Source organism: Hemiscyllium ocellatum, chromosome 2 (genome assembly GCF_020745735.1).
Source record: "Hemiscyllium ocellatum isolate sHemOce1 chromosome 2, sHemOce1.pat.X.cur, whole genome shotgun sequence".
NCBI classification, from domain to species: domain Eukaryota; kingdom Metazoa; phylum Chordata; class Chondrichthyes; order Orectolobiformes; family Hemiscylliidae; genus Hemiscyllium; species Hemiscyllium ocellatum.
This window is the reverse complement of record NC_083402.1, coordinates 147,932,126-147,954,864: the sequence shown is the minus strand read 5'-3', so window position 1 is coordinate 147,954,864 and position 22,739 is coordinate 147,932,126. Positions and strand designations below refer to the sequence as shown.

General features: G+C 40.0%; 1 protein-coding gene across 6 annotated transcripts in view; it reads right to left on the bottom strand.

Annotated features, from left to right (window-relative positions):
* The window catches only part of rfx3 (regulatory factor X, 3 (influences HLA class II expression)), a 264,347-nt gene that overhangs the window by 79,723 nt on the left and 161,885 nt on the right, over positions 1 to 22,739 (bottom strand). For 5 of the 6 annotated variants that reach the window (XM_060846800.1, XM_060846838.1, XM_060846815.1 and 2 more), the window contains one exon: positions 10,779 to 10,853. The exons of the other annotated variant lie outside the window; for it this stretch is intronic. In XM_060846800.1, coding sequence (XP_060702783.1) covers positions 10,779 to 10,853 — 75 coding nt within the window. The remainder of the gene's footprint in view (positions 1 to 10,778; positions 10,854 to 22,739) is intronic. 6 annotated transcript variants of the gene reach the window in all.

Sequence of the window (22,739 nt, the reverse complement as noted above, 5' to 3'; positions counted from 1 at the left end):
ACTCAGTATGTTGAGTGACAAGGTTGCATGTTGATCTGTTTCATGCTGCCTAAGCACACAGCTCTTTTGCCATCAGCTATATAGAAGTAGCTCAGGAGCACAAAGAGTAGCAGAAAGTGGAAGAGAATTTGGCAGAAGATTATGCAGACACCCCTTTCTGCCCCTGAAGAATTCATCAGAGTACAATACCATTGTTTCAACAACAACTCTCCTACTGTCATTGACCACTGTTATGTCCACTTGTCATAAAAAAACAAAACCCAACACAAGATAAATAATCCAAACCAACTGTATACCTCACATCGTGTTATACTATGCAAAACTCAACTAATCAACTTTGTGCATTTGCTTCATGGTCATCTTTCATATTCTTTAGATTGTCCCAGTGCTCCCATGCTGTGCTATTGCAGAAGCTGGTAGAAGGCTGCTGATGCTCAGTAGGAAGGCTTGAAGGAATCCTTGAAGCGTGACAATGAAAAATTTACATAATAGATGACCCAACTGCACGTGGTGGCAACTTGGGATAGACAGCAGCAATTTGGGCTGGTTAGCTGAAGTAAACACGGCCACTTCATTTTCCTGAGAGAGAACTGTACATTTATATTCCACGGAGTCACTGATTTGCACCTCAACGAACAGTAATCTGATGCATGACACTGCTGGATTGCTGTGACACCTACAAGTCCTTTTGTAGATTGAAATCCACCGTTCTGATGCCAGTAGCCCAAACTGCCCAGAAGTGCACAAAACTGATGCCCCCAGACTTCCCGATTTGGTCCGCTGGCTCTCTAGGAGGCTTCCCAATGCATCAAGCGTTTCGTTATTGATATATCTCAGCTTTTGTTTTGTCAGCTGTCCTTATTGAAACCTTCACCCAAGTGCTCTGCAGTTCAATCTTGGAGTGACATTGACTTCTGGCATTTAAGGACCCACAAAACCCTTGCAAACTGTTGTAGCTACAGCCTATTCATGTCTGGTATCTCACCACATCCAGATTTCATTGCTAGTGTATCCTCCAAGTTACTTAGTGTTTGAGCTGTTGCTTGTAAGATGTGAAATCCACTCACAGTGTTATGACAACCTTTTTGGTTGTTGTATTTAAGGGTAGCTGTCATGATTGAATAGTCACATGTAGGCCAGACAAGGCAAAGACATTAGTGAGCGAGGTGGGGTTTTCCAACAATCGACAATGGTTTTATGGTCATTAAGTTCCTAATTCCAGATACTTACTGAATACAAATTTCATCATGTGCCATCGAGGGATTTGAACCTGAATCCCCAGAACATTACTTGGGTTTCTGGAATGAATAGTCTGGCATTAATACCACTAGGTCATCCCCTTTCCTTTTGGCAGTGTGTGAATTTACAATGCATGTGTGAGCGTTGCAGCATTGCTAAATACTTGATGATGAGGTGAAGCTATAAATGCACATTGGCTGTGAGAGCTAGTTGATGGGATATAGTATTTGAAGATCCATTAATTGGCTTTGACTGTTTTTCTATTGTCACTGAATTTTTTTACGACATTATATCAAAGGCTAAACTCCTGACATTGGCCTCGATAACTATCTGCTCCTCATGTCTTTTGACCATGTGTATGGTGGGTTTCTTGTCTCTCTATGGTCACAGAGCAACTCTTCTCCTTTCCAAGTTTTTCAACACAACCTTGAATGTAGTGTCCACATATGTGAAAGCCTGTGCTCTCTACTGACGACTCCTCTTTATATGCTTCAGCCACAATACACTGCCCTTGAAGAGAAATATGCTAGCCGCTTACAACTTTAGCTCTCTAGATGATGCAATCAGCCAATGAGCAATGCGGTTAATTGGACTCAGATCATGGAAATGAGTGCAGAAAGATGTTGTGCTGCGTGTATTACAATCAACTGAATCTACTACTTAATCACATATCACAATCCCTGAACTCATTTTCAAAAATTATCCAAACCACTTCCCTTCATGCTAAACTCTTGGATAAACCCACAAATATCTACCTCCCAATTCTGAAAAAGTTAGCTTTGAAACATCAAAATGGCAAAGAGCTCCTCATTCTCTGTAAGTTACCTCTTATTTAGTAACACTCAAATCTTTTTCTTACTATGATCTATGTTGTTAATTAATATGTAACAGCTACAATAAAACAATTTAAACTATTATTTAGAGCCTTCTGCAATTTACGTTTAAATTATTCTTCATTTACTTTTCAATTCCATCCATGCATTTCACAGGAAATGACTAGAATTTATTTCACCTTTTAAGGACTGAACTTCTTTAATTATATTTGAATCACCAACAAAATATTAATTTTACAAGATCTACACAGGCAGTTCTCTGCACCACACTGAAACAGAATAGGCAAAACAATTTTGCAAAACAAATCTGAATTTATTTTTCTCCTTAAATAAGGATAATGCAATCTAATTGCATATTTAAATGCCTGTACATTTTTTGATAATGTAAATAAATACTGAGCATGTTATCACATTGTAACTACCTACAATACAAAACTATCAGAATAAGCATAATTTAATTGGTACCATCTGCTTTCTCAGGTGTTAAATAAGCTATATTCTTGAGGCAGAAGAAATAAACGATAAATAGAATAAATAAACAGAATAGCTAAACTATCGGTCAGCTCACCGTCATGCAACTAGATGTTAATTAACTATGAAAATATAAGGTTTATTACCAGCAACTGGAAAAGGTTTCCAAGGTTTTGGTTTATTTATAAATTTTCTAATCTTGACAAGTTTAAATTTCTCGGGAAGATTTATGACCCTCAATGGCAGGTTTGTATACTGGAGAGGCAGTGCAGTTCCCTGGGCGGCCTTCTTGGTCTGCCTACCAACATGGTCCCAACTTGTTGGTGATTTTACAGCAAGGCCTGCCTACCTCAGCCTTTAAGCTACTGGCCTGTTAAAAAGCTACTTCATGGTTGCTTCTTGCCCAGCAGTAATTCAGAGGCCAGGAAGGGTGGATAAGCTTGGCTGCTTTCGTTGCTTGGGTCTCAAATGAGAAATGTGTTGTTTCCTTTGACGTCTGGCAATCTGAGCTATGTCTAACCTCTTCTGGCTTTCACCTTTTAAGGACTGAACTTCTTTAATTAGATTTGAATCACTAACAAAATATTCATTTTATAAGATCTACACAAGCAGTTCTCTGAAGGATTTAAAGAGAGAGTTAGGAGAGCAAAGAGAGGACATGAGCAGTCTTTAGCAGGTAGAATAAAGGAGAACCCTAAAGCTTTCCATAGGTATGTGAGGAATAAAAGAATGACTAGGGTGGGAATAGGACTAGTCAAAGACATAAGTGGAAAGTTGTGAGTGGACCCCGTGGAGATTGGAGAGGTGCTAAATGAACATTTCTCATCAGTTTTCACTCAAGAAAAGGAGAATATTGCAGAGGAGAAGAATGAGATTCAAGATATTCGACTAGAAAGGATCGAGGTTAGTAAGGAAGTGTTGTCAATTCTAGAAGGAGTGAAAGTAGACAAGTCCCCTGGGCTGGATGGGATTTATTCGAGGATTCTCTGAGAAGCTATGGAGGTGGTGTTGGAGCCTTTGGCTTTGATCTTTGAGCTGTAAGTACCACAGGACTGGAGGATTGCAAATGTTGTGCTCTTGTTCAAGAGGGGCAGGAGAGATGACCCAGGTAATTATTGACCAGCGAGTCTTAGGTCTATTGTAGGAAAAGTTTTGGAAAGACATAAGATTTATAATCTTCTAACAAGCAACAATTTGATTGCAGATAGTCAAAATGGTTTCGTCACAGGCAGGTCATTTCTCACAAACCTCATTGATGATATGGATGAGGGTAGGGCAGTTGATGTGGCATATTTGGACTTCAGTAAAGCCTTTGATAAAATTCCACATGGTAGGTTGTTGGAGAAAATGCGGAGGCATGGGATTGAGTGTGATTTAGCAGTTTGGATTAGGATCTAGCTTTCTGTAAGGCGGCAGAAAGTGGTGGTTAATAGAAAATATTCAGCCTGGAGTCCAGTTACTAGCGGTGTGCCACATGAATCTGTTTTGGGAGCACTGCTGTTTGTCATTTTTATAAATGACTTAGATACAGGCATAGGTGCATAGATTGGTAAATTTGCAGATGACACTAAAGTCGGTAGAGTAGTGGACAATGTGGAAGAATGTTGCAGATTGCAGGGGGTCTTGAATAAGTTGCAGAATTGGGCTGAGAGGTGGCAAATGGAGTTCAATGCAGATAAATGTGAGATGATTCACTTTGGGAAGAATAACAGGAAGGCAGAATACTGGGTAAAAGGAAAGATTCTTGGTAGTGTGGATGTGCAGAGGAATCTTGGTGTCCATGTACATAGATCCCTGAAAGTTGCCATCCAGCTGTTAGTGCTGTTAAGAAGGCATGCAGTGTGTTAAGTTATATTAGGAGAGGGATTGAGTTCCAGAATCATAAGGTCATGCTGCAACTAAACAAAACATGAGTGGAGCCACACTGGAATATTGTGTACAGTACTGGTCGCCTCATTGCAGGAAAGATGTGGAAGCATTGGAAAAGTTGCAGAGGAGATTTATTAGGATGTTGCCTAGTCTGGCAGGAAGGTCATATGAGGGAAAGCTGAGTGTACAGGAGTTGGGAGGTCACGTTGCAGCTGCACAGGACATTGGTTAGACTACTGCTGGAATATTGCGTGCAATTCTGGTCTCCTTCCTGACAGCACCCGGCACATACCCCTCCAAACCCTTCCTATTCATATACTCATCCAAAGGCCTTTTAAAGGTTGCAATTGTACAAGCCTCCACCACTTCCTCTGGCAGCTCATTCCATACACGTATGACACTCTGCGTGAAAAAGTTGCCCCTTAGGTCTCTTTCATATTTTTTCCCTCTCACCCTAAACCTATGCCCTCTAGTTCTGGACTCCCCCACCCCAGGGAAAAGACTTTGTCTATTTATCCTATCCATGTACCTAGGCCTCCGATGCTCCAGGGAAAACAGCCTTAGCGTATTCAACCTCGCCCTATAGCTCAAATCCTCCAACCCTGGCAACATCCTTGTAAATCTTTTCTGAAAAGTTTCAAGTTTCAGGTATGGATGAGTTGGACCGAAGGGTCTGTTTCCATGCTGTACATATCTCTGACTCTAAGAGACTCTAAAAATGTTCTGGCGACCTGGGTTTGAACCATGCCAAACGAGATGGTGGAATCAGAGTTGAATAAATAACTGAAATTAGGAGGTTAATGATGATCAACAAACCATTGTCAATTGTTGGAAAAACCCATCCATTTATCCTTTTGAGAAGGAACTGCCATCCTTACCTGCTCTGGTCTACACATGACTCCAGACCCATAGCAATCCTTAACTGCCTTTGGGGAATTAGTGATGCTCACTAATTGCTGGCCTGGCCAGTGATGCCCACATCCCTTGAAGGAATAAAAAAGGACTTTGATGGCACTACTGGGAATAGAGAACTCCATCAGATATGATGATAACTCTCTGAGGCAAGATGTCCTCCTGAATGGGCAGTGGCAAGCCTGATCTCCAGCCAATTAACACTCCATTGCAAGGCCGCTAACATCTCTTAAGTAGTGGGGTACACATCCTCCGGATACTTCATACATGCTCTATCTTATGAAAATCAACATTGTTTGAACTGTTACACATTAACTTAAAATTAATAGCTATAATCAATTATGAAACATTAATCTGTTGTCAATACATTCTGACACAATGGTCAGATATTAGCCACAAAGTTAGCAAGGCAAGATGTAAGATTATTTTTATAACATAAAACTGAAAAAACAACAGAAAAATGTAAGGAGAAAATAAGCTTATATTGTAACCTACAAGGGAACAGAACTCACTGAACCTTGTGACAGACAGTTTCAAATCTTGTAAGTAAGTAAAATAGAGCCTTAATTTGACGAAAGACTGAAGGAATTGTTTTGCTAAGGCATCTTTGTATTTTGAGAGTAACTTTGCATATTAAATACTGTCGACTGAAGTGCAAATCAATGGCTACTTTAATAATTAATAAATGAGTAAGAGTGTAAAAATATTATTTGGAATAAACTGGCACCTTCAATGACTATTCAAACCTCCATTCTTATTAAAACTCATCTAACAATCTTACTTTTGTTTATTAATTATTAAAGTATCCATTGATTTTCACTTAAATCAATAGCACTTAATAAGCAAGTAGCCATTGGTGAACATTAAGATTAAGATTGCCTTTTGTTTCTCCATTTGAAATAATATGTAAAATAACAACACCAATTTAAAAATAAAAATAATTCTGAAATTAGTAAAACTAATACTGGATACTAAAACTAAAATTGGCTTTAACATTGCCAGCAATAGTACTGAAGATTATGCTCCAAAACTTGTTGCTGCTCTAGACAAGCCATTTCAAAACAGCAGCAACTTTGCATCCAACCGATAATGTGGATAATTGCCCAGGTATGTCCTGTCCACAAAAAAACTGGACAATTCCAACCCGGACAATTATTACCCCATCAGTCTACTCTCGATGATCGGAAAAGTGATGGAAGGAGTCATGACCAGTGCTATCACTGATGTCCAATCTGCTGCCTCCACTCTCATTCCGGGGTGATGGGGGTCCTTGGAATGCAAGCCAGTCTATCCTGCAATGAAAATAGACCTCCCCCAGGCCAGATTCTCCCAGGTTAGGATTGAGGAGCACAGAAATGACACGATTTGGAGTGAAAACTGGAGGCTACATTTCATACTCTCTTGATAGAGAGTTGTAGGTAGAGTGAGAACACAGGTTGACTAGAATTGCAAGTTGCTGGATGTCATTGTCTGAACAGACTTTACTTTGCCAATGGTAACTCAGCTGCATTGCAATGAAAAGCATTCCATTCTCTGCACTACCCGCGGAATTTGACCATATCCTGGCAACCATCATGAAGGGGCCACAGCAAACTCAAGAAGTGATTGGGTGACAAATATTTTCTGCTAATTATATGGTTCTTGAACCCAATAAAGAGAAAATGCTGGAAAATCTCAGCAAGTCTAGCAGCATCTGTAAGGAGAGAAGAGAGCTGACATTTCAAGTCTAACTGACCCTTTGTCAAGAGCTTTGAGAAAGGGTCAGTTAGACTCGAAACATTAGCTCTTTTCTCTCCTTACAGATGCTGCCAGACTTGCTGAGATTTTCCAGCATTTTCTCTTTTTTGGTTTCAGATTCCAGCATCCGCAGTAATTTGCTTTTATTTATATGGTTTTTGAGTCTGTTGCACAGTTAATGGACATGTGAATACATGAATACAATGGAAGCCAATTCACATATGAAATGTGATTCAGCAAGTGACTGAAGTGCTAACAACAAGCTTGATGCTAGAGTCGCTCTGAAGCACTTCCTTTGTGATTATAAATTTGCAAAGTTGCTGGTTCCCTTCCACTTCTTGATTGACAAATATCACTGGAATGTTTTTAGTATCCTCCAAAGTGAAGGCAGAAGCATAAATTTTGTTCATTTCATCCACATTTCCTTATTATTGATTAACTCCCCATTCTCACTTATAGTACTCCCATGTATATTCTGCTTGTTTTTCTAGATGACAGCGATTGTATTTTGGAAGGTGCATAAAAGGATCTCTGGTGGAATTTCTGCAATTCACCTTGTAGATGGTTAGGTGGATTGGCCTGTAGTGGCAGTGATGTGCAAGCTAGGTGGATTAGCCATGGTAAATGCAAGGTTACGGGGATAGGGTGAAGGTCTGGGTTTGGGTGGGATCCTCTTCAGAGGCTTGATGCAGACTTGATGGGCCAAATAGCTTTTTTCCTCACTGCAGGGATCCTATGAATCTATATATTGCTGGTGAAGGTGTGAATGTTTGTTGATGTGTTGCGACTCATGCAGGCTGTTTTCCCTAAATGATGTCAAGTTTTTAGAGGGTTGTTGGAGCTGAACTCATCCAGGTAGGTGGGGAGCATTCCATCACACTCCTGACTTGTGCCTTGTAGGTGGTGGACAGAACCATAACCTGGTGTTGTGTGACTTCTGAACTTGTCCACTCCAGTCCAACACCAGCACTCCACATCGTGGCTACCATCGATACCATAAACTACTGACTTAAAGTTGTGAGACTTCACCTGATGAAGGGGCACGGCTCCAAAAACTTGAGACTCGGAATAAACCTGTTGTACTTATAATCTGGTATTGTGTCACATCTCACCTTGTCCACCACAGTCCAACACTGGCACCTCCACATCATGGCTACTATATTTTTCTAGTCAGCTGAAGCATGAGAAGTGGCTGAGCAATACCTGTACATGTTTGTGTTTTCATACAATTTATACTAACTAATGATTCACACCACCTGACTTAAGATGAGGGCATACAATATCTACAGACTTATCCAGCATCAGACCACTCAGGAGAGAAAAGGTAAAATTGGAAAGGGAAAATGAGAGGTGGAAATGTGAAGCATGAAAAGTGGGAAGAAAGCAAACAGATGTTAGTGTAGTCATATCTGGAAGGGGCAACATAGATAGGAAGCAGAGTAGATGAGGCTCTACGTAGAAATATCAGCTTAAGAAATTTGTTTTATGACACTCGAGCGATGCATTTTATTTGTTCCACCTTCTCCTTAATGATGTAAAGACCACATCTTTCCATTTCCATTTTTAAGCTGTGGACTAAAAGAGGAAAATACTGTTGTAAACTTAGGAGGCTGTGCAAAGCGATGGGTGCACTTTTAAAATTATGTTTAAAGGAGCACAACATGATGTGGATACAATGCTGTTTTTATCCTAGCACAGTGAAAACAATCACAGAAACCATAGAGCTGAAGGGCTCTGAACTCAAGGAAAAGTGATTGACAACAACATTCTGATTGAGTCCTGATCAGATGACCACAGCTTGTGTGCGGCCGGTAGAGCAGAGAAGCTGCAAGTAAGAAAGCAATTGGCAAATTTTTCTTTGTATCTATCTGTCTCTCGTGTGGAATTACCAGAATATCTCCACGAACAGCAAGTTGTCTACGACAACATTTTCCATGCTGGAGGAATAAAACATCCTTAAGGACAGTGAAACAACAAATTCTCAATCAGGAAATGAAAGAACATTGGTGTGCAAGCAATCTTGCATCAATAGCAAAGAACTCAAAGAAATTATAAGCAACCAAAAGAAACAACTCATTGACTCCATGGTTCTGTCTGTGTCTTATGACTGCTTGTGAAGAAGGAAATTTAAGGAGAGATCAAGTTAAGTTTAGAGTAATAAGTTAATAACTCACATTTTATAATTGCCATTTTTAAAAGATAATTTGCTCACAATAAACAATTATTTTCTTATTAAGTACAGATACTCAGTGTTTTTTTAAATCTAAGTTCATCAGTTGGGTAAATTACAGGCATTATTCCTTTTACTCAAGGGTCAAAGAGAAATTATCCACTTCAGGGTATTCAAGCTGCTCTGTGGTCTGCATCGTACTGATGGGGTCCACGTGCATTCAGGTAGAGGCTGGTGAGTGTCACCTTACTGTCCTCTACAAATACATTAGATTTGACTGAACTTAGAGAATTGCAACACCTCTGAAACCTCTGCCTCTACCCTTGTTGGTGTCGTTTGACTTGTCACAGGCAAGTAAAAGCTTTCCTTATAAGGCAAAATGGACACTTCCAGAAATAACAGAGATATACAGTCAAGATCTTCCCATTTTTAGATAGTTAAGGTCCAGTCTAACACTGATAAAGGTGCTATGGCAGCCATTGGAACTTTAGATGCAGAGTACAGGATATCAAAAGTTCAAATTTCTGATAGGCAATAAATAGGTGTCTGGAACCCTCTCAAAATGTCTCTGACTCTAACCCACTTTTGGTGGGTTCTAATTTACTTACGTTAATAGCTAGTCAGAAAAGGTGAGAGGGATTAAAATCTGCTGCAACCCTGGGCTAACACTGGCCTGCCAATCGCTGGCAGCAATTCACCAAATATTCCCAATGAACTCCCTTGAGCATACAACTTTACTTTCCCTACTGACACATGGCTTCCCCCAAAAACTGACCAACACTGGATCTGATCTCTGGACCACCACCCAGTGTTACTTTGTTTTGATGCCCATGATACCCAACCACCTACTCAAATGACCTTTCACAGTACCCCTCTCAGCTGACCCCTCCACTCACTTCCCTGTCAGTCACCCATTCACCTGGCTGTTCCCTCTGATTTGCCTACTACCTCAGCACTTAGCTGTTATCTGCTCCTTGCCTACTTGCAACTTTCCCTCCTCATCAACTTCTACATGCACTCAACTGCCATGCCACCTACTTACTTACTTGCCTCTCTCTTCTCATTAAAGAAGCTTTGGCATGTATAAAACCAGGAGAATAACTGTTACTACTGCAGAAAAGGGCATGGTTTGGCTCCTAGTGCTGATCCTGCACTATAATGGAAGATCTCTAAACAGGTGCACCTCATTCTTCTGAACAAGCCTAAATCAGAAGTTTGAGCAACCAGTGGCAGTGGCAACCAGACTGTGAAGATTCAGCCTTAGATCTTACTTTTACTCCCTACAGGTGTATCCCAGTGTCATGACAACGTTGTAGTCAGAAACCAGTGGAGTTGCTCAGAATAGAGTGAAAAGGACACTTTTAACATCACATTTCAATATGATCAATTGTTTATTCCAGTAAGGGGAAGGAAAGCAACACAAAACGCTAATATATGATGCAAAAAGTCAGTATAAAATAGGTAGAAGTAGCAACAGAATTAATCAGAAAAAAGATATTTGTAATAGGTAAAAGATTCAAGTGGTTTTGAAGGAAGAGACAACTTACATGGCTGTTGAGAAGAGTACTTCTGTGAGCTGTCAAACCATCAGACTTTTGGAGTGTCTCAATCGCCATTTCAATCTGATGACAGATAGCATTAAAAAGAGCTCAAGACAGTGAAAGCAGATTGTAATGCACACAGAAATAAATGAAAATTAACAAAAAAAAAGCACAACAGGATTTTTAATGAGCAAGTTTCAAGCAACAACTTTTTTATACAGAATGCTGTAGTCTATACAATTTAAAAGCAAATCAATTTCTAAAGTGCAATTTATTTTAATGAACTCAGGGAAAATACTAAGTCATACTGCAGTATGTTGTGCTACTTAGGAAGTATGTGGATTGCAGACCAACTGTTAATTATACAGTTTACCAGTTTTGTTATATCACATGCATCAGATCAGTCTCATGTCTCACGGTACGTAACAAGTTGTGTTTGACTGCATACTACACTAGAATAACAGCAATGCATTGTACTGTATGAACTAGCTCACCTACATGTCATGTGATATGCACCAGCTACATGATATACTTCAAAGATCAATGGCATATTATGCTATTCATACAAGATTCACTTTATGTACCACCTCTATTCTACACTGTGTTTGACTGAGGGCAGTGGAAAGTTAAAAGTCTATTTAAAGTAAAAATTACAAAGAATTACAAACAATATCACACAGGTAAGTTATCAGAGAGTATTCCAACATACAAACAAGGAACAAGGTTTTTTTTATTCACTTCTGAGAATCCCTGGTTGGGCAGCATTTATTGCCTACCCGAGTTGCCTCTGAACTAGGTGGCTTGCTAGGCCATTTCAGAGGGCAGTTCAAAGTCAACCTCATTGCTGTGGATCTGGAGTCACATGCAGGCCAGACCAGATGAGGATGTCAAGAGTTACTTCCTTGAAGAACATTAGTGAACCAGATGGGTTTTTCCAACAATCAACAATGGTTCCATGGTCATCAGTAGATTCTTAATTGTATATTATCATTGAATTCAAATTCCATCACCCGCCATAGCAAGATTCAAACCCAAATCCCCAGAACATAATCTGAGTTTCTTGATTAACTGTCAGCTGATAATACCACTAAACCATGACCTTCCTGCTACCCAGCCCTTCAAACCAGCTTTGTAATTCTATAAGATTATGGCTACTCTGAATTTAATTTCAATCTTACATTGCTGCATTTCCCCAATAATCTTTCATCCCCTTAGTTATCAAGAATCTATCTACCCCTACCTTCAAAATATCTAAACACTCTCATCCACTGGCTTTTGAGGAATGGAATTCCAGCGACTCAAAACCCTCACAGAAAAACAAGTTTCCTCACCTCTGTTTTAAATGGGGACACCCTTATTTTTAAACTGACTCCGATTTCTAGATTCTCTTGACAAGAGGAAACTATGAAAAGTTGTAGAGCTCCGAGATGCAGAGAGATCTGGATGTCATTGTACACAAATTTCAGGTTAGTATGCCAGTACAACAAGTAACCAGGAAATTAATAAAATGTTATGGCTTATTGCCGGGGAAATGAATGCAATAGTAGAGAGATTATGCAAGGAGCATCAGTGACTTTGAACTCAAAAGGCGACATGGGCTGTGATACTTCAGACTATGGCTGAAAATATGATTGTGTGAAAATCAGGGTGTTTACACTATGTACTGGCAATCTTAGCGGTAGAGTGGGAAAGAAGAGATATTTGAAAGAAGGCAGGAGGCATTCTAGAAATCTACTCAGCAGACAATGAAAGAAAGAGTGATGGAAGTTAATGTCAGGAATGTTACTCCAAAATAAATGAATCACAAGAAGTGTAATAATTGTTCCAGAATATAAGTGTAAGTGAGCTCACCTTCAAATGGTATATGTAACTAGCCTTATCATCTGCTAGCCTTCGCTAGCCTTATCATCTGCTCAATCCTCCACATATCATTGGATACCAACAATGTCTATCGATAACCAATGCTGAAGGTTTATCTCAACCTTACAAACACAGTAATATTGCAAGCCTTACACACGCAACTCTCAGCTTGCATACATTGGTAGCTTTCAACTTTGGCAAACCCATAACATATTGTAGGATATTCATTGACAACTTTTATCTTTTTTGTTGGAACTGGTGGTGCATAAGAAGAGGTTACAAAAAAACTAAGGACTGGAGGAGAACAACCAGCCTGCAGACTTCAACCTCTGATGGATTGCACTCAAGTTTAGCCACAGTGGAATCTAATGAGGTCTTCAATGCATGACACTACAATATGAAGTTTATGGGTAGACATAGCAAAATTCTTGGTACACTAGGAAAGCTCCAAGAAAAATCAAGATTTCTGTACAGGCCTTAGAGCTATGCTTACCAAATTGGATGGGTCATTACTTTTATCAGTATAGCTCTGGAACCAGCAAGACACAGCATCTGATGGCCAATTTCACACTGCAACAAAACCAGCTGCTGTTATCTGACTGTTATCTTCATGACTCTGGGATTTTCAGAGCTGACATATCTATAGAATTACAGAGGCACTGTGCAGTAAGTGTGGCTGTGGCCCCATGAAGCAGGAATCTGCCAATTTCTCTCAGGAAACATCATTCCTGCTCCAGCTCTACTGATGTCTTTGTATTATTCTGTCACACAGTTAGTCCAGACTACTTCAGACCAGGTCAAGATGATGCAGAATGAAGCCAGATTTTCGAGATTAAAAGCTATTCAAAGTCACCCTCCAAGTCACACCTACAATCTCCTGAATTGGAAGTCAGCAACGTTTCACAGCCAAGCTTCAAATATTGGAGAAATTAAGGTAAGCCAATGCACACAAAAGATAGGTATGTGAATTATTGACTTTTATATATAGAATGGCATGATGTTATTCATAAATTCGTTTTGGAATGTTTACTTTGTGGCAATTTTTATTTTACATTTTGATCAAGTTGACATTGTAGAAGAAAGGTAAAGAGTGCGAGACTGTTGCTAAATGGGGAGATATAATTTCAGTCATTTTGCATTGCTCAAGTTATTAGATTACATGGAAAGGGGCTGCTCATGTCTGGCTCCTTTTCCCGGTCGTGCCTCAGCATGTCCTCCTCATTCTCATCCTCTATCCTTATAAATGATGCCACTGGTTGTTCCTTCATGGTCTTAGACAGTGCAACATCTTGAGTGTTATCAAGATTTATCTACCTCAAATCTTGATAACACTCAGTTGAGTACTCCAGTGTTCCATCAGAGGTCCAGGTTAATGCAAGTGCTTTAGGTGTCTGATGATGTGCTATAAATATATTCCTTGGAGAAACCTGCTTCTTATTGTCTCCCACTATATTAATAGCTGAGACGTCTGGCCTGGAGTCATGAGAGGACAACCCTTGCCACAAAAAATAAAGTCAGCAAAGATAAAGCCCATGGAATAAAAAGGACAGTGGCAGCATAAACATTAAGTCAACTGAGTGACAGTAAATGGAAGGACATGCTGAACAATTATTTAACAGACTAGAGGAAGCCAATGCAGTAGACCTCTCCAAGAGTCTGTATCGGGACCACTAATTTTGTTCATTCATTTTAACTAACCTGACTTGGGTGGACAGTTGATGACACAAAACCATGTGAATTGGGCTAAGGATATTGACAGATTTTATGAAGTTTTATCTCATTGTGCTTGCACTATTATTCTGGAGTCATCCAAAAAGTTAAAAATTTTATAAAAACTCCCAAAATTTTCCAACTTACCAGTCTTCTATACCCAGGTTGACAGAATTGATGTACCAGATTTCTGTACTTAACCAGAATTATTGATTCCAAATAAATAGATTTTGGCTACAAGTAAACAATTATGAACTGTCAACATATAATTCTACTAGCTAAAGTCTTAACTTCTTACAAAACTCCACTAACACTCTCATACAAACAGACACATAAATAAAACGTGCATTATGGACTGAGAGAAATACTGGGAAGGCAGTTCAATGGTCCCCTGTTCACAGGGTTCACTGAGATGAACATTATGGTTCGTCAGGCTTTGATGCCAAATGGGTTGGGTTTTGGGAAGGTGTTGGTAGGATTATCAGATTCAGCAGCAGGGAACATGCTATTTCAGGGTTCAGGGGCTAGAAGGGATCTGGAGAAATGTTTTATCTAACATTTTTCTGGATAACTGATAACTGCACCAGACCCTTCAAAAGTCTCCCATTTAAACAGACATCTTTGAAGGTTCCAGGTGAAAGGAAATTACCCATCAGAATCTTCAATTTCACGAACAATTCTCTTGGACTCTACGGGAGATAGTGCAGGCTTCCGATGTACTACACTTATCGACGCTGCAGAAACAATTTTCTGGCCAGCACAAAATCATTTGCTAACAAGACCTTCATTCACATTCAGCTGAGTTGTGTACTTATATTCTTTTTCCTTAATGTCTGTTAAATGAAAGTGAACTTAATAGTTCAGATCAAGGAGGAAAATTGGTAAATACCTTCTTTCTAAAAAAGAAATCAGAAGAACATGAATGTACAAGTAATCTAAGATTGTGGATAACATGAAGAAGACTTGCTTTGATGCTTCAATGCATTGCACAAGAGAGGAATCCAAACGTGAGTGCATAGCTCAAATAAAATGTTACTGACTGCAGCCTCATCACTGAGAGGAGGTTCCAAGCAAATGTCTAAATTTTCCTTATAAAAGATTTAAGTCTGCCTCCTTTCTGATTTTGAACATTTCTACATGGTTTTTTTTATAGCAGACTAGGTAGAAGCTTAAAAAAAAAGTTATCTGCCTGCATATCATGGTTAGGGATGGCATATGAAGTAGAAATGTTAAAAAAGCCTTAAAAATAAATTCAACGTACGCTAAACCAAGGAGTAAAGTTTAAAATACTTCTCTGTTCAAGATAGAATAAGCATTTACATAACCTTTTAATATTTTAATTAAAAATTGAAATGCAAGAATATTCTGGAAAATGTAATTAAATGGCCGGACGTTTCCTTTAATAATATCCAATGATTGTGTTTTATTCAGGTCATATGATGCTATGATTTCAGAGACTTAATTTCAGCAGCACAAGATAAAATTTCAAAATCAAGAGAGGAATCTCCTTACTTTCATACAAATAACAAATACATGTAAAGCATTTTAGATTTTGTCTATATGAATTGCATGTTTCACAATATACTGCTTGTTCCCAATGAAGTCTATTTTGTTTGTATTTTTCCAATTAGTTGATTTCCCACATCATTGCTCAAATGATAAAAGTGAACACAGTTAGAATTATTGAATCAGAGAATGGTTACTGCAGAAAAGAAGACTATTCAATCTATTATACCTTTACCAGTTCTCTGGAAGAGCAACTCACTAATTCCCATTCCCTCCCTTTTCTCTGTAGTTCTGAGGCTTTATTATTTCAGATAAATATCCAATTCTGTTTGAAAGGCCTTGAGAAATCTGTCTGAATTACACTCTCAGGCAGTACATTCCAAATCCTTAACACATACTCTGTAGAATTTTAATTTTTTCCCCACATCACTGTTACTACTTTTGCAATAATCTCATATCGATATCCCCTCGTTTTACCCTTATGCTAACAAGAACAGTTTAGTCCCTACATACACTGTCCATGCTCCTTGTTATTTTGCATACCTTAATGAAACCTCCTCTTCATCTCTTTTCCAAGAAGAATAGCTGCAGCTTCTCCAATCTATCCAGATAACTAAAGTTTCTCACCCCTAGAATCATCTTTATGAATCTTTTCTGCATCAAGTTTAATACCTTCACATCCTACCTAAGGTCTCATGCCCTGAATTGGACATAATATTCTACTTGAGGTCAAACTCGGGATTTTACAGGTATAAATTGTTTGGTTTTCTACTCACTGCCCGAAGTTATAAAGCATCGGAGTCTAAAAATGAGATATCAATTCAGTGAAGCCACAACACAGGATAGAAAACTGTGGAAGCACTGTGTGAGAAACAGAACTAAGTGATCGCACAACTAACTGATAGATCCAAGCCCAGGAATCCGTGAAAGGTGGTGGTCAGTAACCACCAAGAGATTGCATGAAAGAAAGAAAAATACCTTCAAATTATATAACACTCTTAACAATCTTGCAAAATACTTCACAACAAATTAAGACTGCTTAAAGTACTGCTGCAATGTAGGAAAATGCTTTAACAAGATTGAACAGATTGCAGTCACACAAACAGCAATGAGTAAAATAGCCAGCTAATTGGTTTCAATGATGCTGTTTAAGGGACAAACATTGGCAAGAAATCTAGAGTAACTCCTTAATTTTTATATGAACAGTGTTGTGGGATCATTGTGGTCATGGATATACTACGAACTCCCTTCTCCTGATGGAAAGAACATCACTTCTCTGATGCAGTAGTCTATGGTGAACCAGGAGATATTAAGAATCTGAGTAGCCCAGTCTAGCAGGATCCCGATGAGAAGAAAATCAGAGCTACAACCAGGTTCACAGGCACAAAACTGTTCTTGCCCTGCTCGAAGCCTGCAGACCAGGGTAGCAGCATTCTGAAAGAATCTTCCACTGATCCTGGTGGAGAGAGATGCATCCTGAAGACCTGAGGTGGATAATGTCTCCTGCATTGGATTCAGCTTCCCTTCCTTCCACTACAAGCAGTATGCCCATCTCCTTCTTTCTGTAACCCATAATGGATAACAACAATAGCACCCACGACTGAGGGGAATTAAGCTCCTGGAGTCAGAACCAAGATCTTCTCCATGTGCAGCACAACTCTTTGATACCTCATTAACTATTAACTCTACAAATTATCAAACTCACTTATGACATCAAACAGATTTGATTTGATTTATTGTCACCTGTACCAAAGCTTTGTTTGCGAGCAGTACAGGCAAATCATAGTAAGCAAGGACATACAGACCATAGAGTGGTAAAAAACTGGGACATAGTAAGGCAGGTTACACTGCACAGGACGTGTGCTAGACAAGATCAACATTAACAAGGTCAGCATTATTTGAAGTTAGAAAATCCATTCATCAGTCTAATAATGGCAGGGAAGAAGCTGTTCCTGAACCAGCTTCTGTATTTTCTACCTGAAGGAAGAGGTTGTAGGTGTGGGATGAGTCTTGATGATGTTGGCAGCCTTTCCGCAGTAATGAGCCGTATAAATGGAGTCCATGGATGGGAGGCTGGTTTCCATGATGGTCTGTGCTGTGCACACAACCTTCAGTAGATTCTTATGGATCTGGGCAGAACAGTTGCCTGACCAGGCAATTATGCATTCCGACAGAATGCTTTCTATGGTGCATCTGTGGAAGTTGATAAGGGTCTTTATGGACATGTCAAATGTCCTGAGTTGCCTGGTGAAGAAGGGCATTGTTGTGTCTTCTTGACCGCCGGAACCACATGGGAAGTCCAGAACAGGTTGTTAGTTATCATGACTGAGGAAATTGATGCTCTCCACCCTCTCAACCTCAGGTCTATTGGTGTAGTGGGTGCGTGTTCTCCTCCTTTTTTTCTGAAGCCAATGATCAGTTCTTTAGGTTTGCCAACATTGAGAGGGGTTGTTATCATTGCACTACGACACCAAACCCTCTATCTCCTTCCTGTATTTTGTCTTATTGTTGTTTGATATCCGTCCTGCTGATATCCGTCATCAGCAAACTTGTAGATGTTGTTCACTCAGAATTTGGTTACACAGTCGTGGGTGCACAGGGACAACAGTACGGGGCTAGGAATGCATCCTTGAGGGCTCCAGCATTGAGTGTCATCATGGAGGAGGTGCAGTTGCCTACCTTCACTGACTGTCAACCATTCTCAAGTTATTTGCTAGCAACCCATTTAACTGTCAGCAGTAATGCATTTTTAACTGTGTTTAACAGAGGGCAGTAATGTTGAAAACGGCAGCACCAATATAAAATTAGTATTGTGTGATGACTGCTGTCACAATGTGTCTACTCTGCATGCTTCCGATCTATATTCCTAACATCAGAATCAGCAACCTGGCCAAGATAGTTTTGACATATACTGCACTGGAATTGAAACAGTGCACTGTTGGGAGCCAAAGTGATACTCATCACACCATATCTAGAATCCAATTTTGTAATCAGAGTGAATAGATCTTGTGCAATATAAATAACTTCTACCTATCCTCATGCATAGTAAATATCAGTAACAAACAAAAGTTCACTCAGATAGTTTTCTGTTTAATAATTTGGCTTTTACATATTTTAGTCTCTGATTAAACCTTATTTTTACAATGAGAGGAAGTCCTGCAGCAGGCAGTTCCTACTGAGTACACTGAAACATTACAATTGTTATCTTCCATGTAGTCCTGTGTTTGAGGTATTAATGGACTACATGGAAGATAACAATTGCTTACAACCTTTGGGTAATCAACTCCTGTAGAGCAGCACGGTGGCACATTGGTTAGCACTGTTGCCTCACAGCACCAGGGACCCGGGTTCGATTCCACCCTCAGGCAACTGTCTGTGTGGAATTTGCACATTCTCCCCGTGTCTGCGTGAGTTTCCTATGGGTGCTCCGGTTCTCTCACACAATCCAAAGATGCGCAGGTCAGGTGAATTGGCCATGCTAAATTGTCCATTAGTCAGATGGAAACAGGTCTGGGTGGGTTACTCTTTGGAGGGTCAGTATAGATTTGTGGGGCCGAAGGGCCTGTTTCCACACTGTCAAGAATCTAATCTCATATAATCCAAAGCATTTGAAATAGTTTTTTCCCTTTCTTCAATAATTCAAACAGCAAATATGATATTTTTGAGAAATCCTTTTCTGGAACAATGATTAAAATAAAAATCTACAAGTGTACGCATCTTCTCTGGCCCCTGTGTAATCAAACTTTTTCAACCAAACACAGGCAATTAGTACTTCTGTGGTTACCATCAGTCCCTGATTATGAAAGTCATGGCTGTTTCCAAAATTGTGGTCCTTTAATCTGTACCAAGGAAATTCCTTGACATTTACAGGAGAGTTTAAAATTGACAGTGCTGCTCTCTCTCTGGCAGCTTTTGGACCCCACATGCGGAATGAATGATGGAGTAATAGTGTTTGAAGGAAATAGATCAGAATTGTTTTTGTTAGCCATTCCAGTCGTGCTGTATGCAAGGACTGAGAGTCAGTGAGCAAGGCAATCATAAATCTCTTTTTCAACTTATAAATGTTTCTATGATGCTTATTCCTGTAAACTCCAACTAATGAGACAAATGAAATCCTGCATTAGCAATGCCAAAACATCCGCCACAGGATGAGCCTACATTTTAACTCCCAACTGAGATTTGTTGAAAAGAAATATGAGAATTAGCATTCCATCCAATATCACCTGCTGAGGCTCAATACAGCCATACATGCCAACCTCAAAAACTAATAAAACTTGACCAAAAGCTTCTTAAAAACTGACACCAAAAGAGTTGGCAGCTCAAAAACAACTCTGAATAGAGGTATTATGACAAATACATTTGGAGATGCAGGGATTAATCAAGAACAGTCAGCATGGTTTTGGTAAGGGGAGGTCATGGTTGACCAAATTGATTAAATTCATTGAAGGGGTAATCAATTGTGTAGATGAGGATAATGCATTTGTGTTATCTACTTGCACTTCAACAAGGCTTCTGACAAAGTCCAACATGGGAGATTGATAGCAAAGATACGATCCCATGGAATCCAAGGAAAATTTGACTAATTGAATCCTAAATTGACTGAGTGGAAAGAAGCAGAGGATGATGATCGAGGTGCACTTTTCTGACTGACAGCCTGTGTCCAGTGGGGTTCCACCGGATTCAGAGTTGGGGCCTCTCTGTTCCTGGTGTATTTAAATGATTTAGACTGGGCTGTAGAAGGCTTGATCCATAACTTAACGAATAATATGGAAACTGGTGAGGTGGTAAATAGTGAGGAGGATATCGACATACTGGTCAGATAGGCTGATCAATGGCAAATATAATTCAAACCAGATAAGTGTAAGGTGATAAATGGTAGGACCCTTGGAAGCACTGAGAATCAGAGGAGCCTTGTTGTGCAGGTCTACCAGACCCTTAAGGTATCAGGACAGTGGATAAAGTGGTTAAGAAGGCATAAAGTATGCTTGCCTTTATTAGATAAGGCAGCGAGTTTAAGAGCAGGGAGATTATGCTGGACTTGTACAAAGTTGCTTAGATCACAGCTAGAATTTTTTACAGATCTGGAATCCACATTATAAAAGGATGTGATAACATTGTAGAGGGTGCAGAGGAGATTTACCAGGATGGTACCTGTTAAAATGCCTGGAGAGCTTTACTAATGAAGAGAGACAATATAGTGTGGGGTTGTTTTCGTTACAGCATAGAAGGCTGAAGGGGTCATGATTGAGACATATAAAATTATGGGGGGAGTAAGCAGGATATCATTACTCTTTACCCACTCCAATTTGCCTGTCGGACCAACAGATCCACATCAGATGCCATATCACTTGCCCTTCACACCTCCCTAGAACATCTTGACACCAAGAACAGCTACGTAAGAATCCTACTCATTGACTACAGTACAGCCTTCAACATTATTATCTCCTCGAGACTGATTACTAAACTTAATGATCTCGGACTAGTCCCCACTCTCTGCAACTGGATCCTCAGTTTCCTGACCCACAGACCACAATCACTGAAGATTGGGGACAATATTTTATCCTCACTAACACTCAACACTGGAACCCCCCGGGGTGTATACTCCACTCCCTATTGTACTCACAGTATACTCATGACTGCATCGCCAAATACCAGACTAATGCCATTTACAAGTTCGCCGATGACACCACTCCCTTGATTGGATCCCACTCGGTTGGATCACAGATGGCAATGAAACAGACTACAGATGGGAGGTGGAAGGCCTGGTAAAATGGTGCACTGAGAAGAACTTAGCTCTCAATGCCGGCAAAATCAAGGAATTCATTGTTGACTTTCAGCGGGATGTTACTCATGACCCCCTACACATTAACAGCACAGAGGTGGAACAAGTTGAAAGTGTCAAGCTCAAGGGAGTGGTCATCCACAACAAGCTTTCTTGGACTCTTCGTGTGGACGCACTGGTTACAAAAGTCCAACAATGTCTCTTCTTCCTCAAGCAGCTGAGGAAATTTGGCATGACGGCGAATACCCTTGCCAACTTTTATTGGTGCACCGAGAGCATTCTGTCTGGATATATCACTACCTGGTATGGCAACTGTATTATTCAAGATCGGAGACGGTTACAGAGAGTGATGAACTCGGCCTGGACAAACACGAATGCCAACCTACCATCTATAGAATCCATCTACCAGGCTCACTGTCAAGGAAAGGCCTCCAGCATTCTCAAAGATCCATCCCACCCTGGCAACATTTTACTGCAACCACTGCCATCGGGGAGAAGGTACAGAAGCCTGAACACACGCACCAGCCAGTTTCATAACAGTTTCTACCCTAGTGTTGTTAGAATACTGAATGGATTCACAACTTTTAACATTCACCTGTACCTGTGTTTTTGTTTTTGCCGCTGTTCACCTATCACTTACTTATCTATGCTACTTAACTATGTGATCTGACTATACTGCTCGCAAGACAAAGCTTTTCACTGTGCCTCGGTACACATGACAATAAATTCAATTCAATTCATAGAATCACAAAATCCGTACAGTACGTAAAGTAGGCCATTCAGTCCATCGAGTCCACACTGATCCTTCTGAAGCACATCCCACCCACCCATCCTTTGACCACAGCCCTGCACTTCCACCTTGCTTGCACATCCCTGAACACTATGGGGTAATTTAGCATGGCCAATCCACCAAACCTACACATCTTTGGACTGTGAGAGGAAACTGGAGCAGCCAGAGGAAAATCACGCAGACACAAGAAGAATGTGCAAATTCCACAAGACAGTTGCCCGAGGTTGGAATTGAACCCATGTCCCGTTGATGTGAGACAGACTGGACAAAACTTTCCCTTTGGTGGAGGGACCAGCATTACAGACTTAAGTTAATAGGT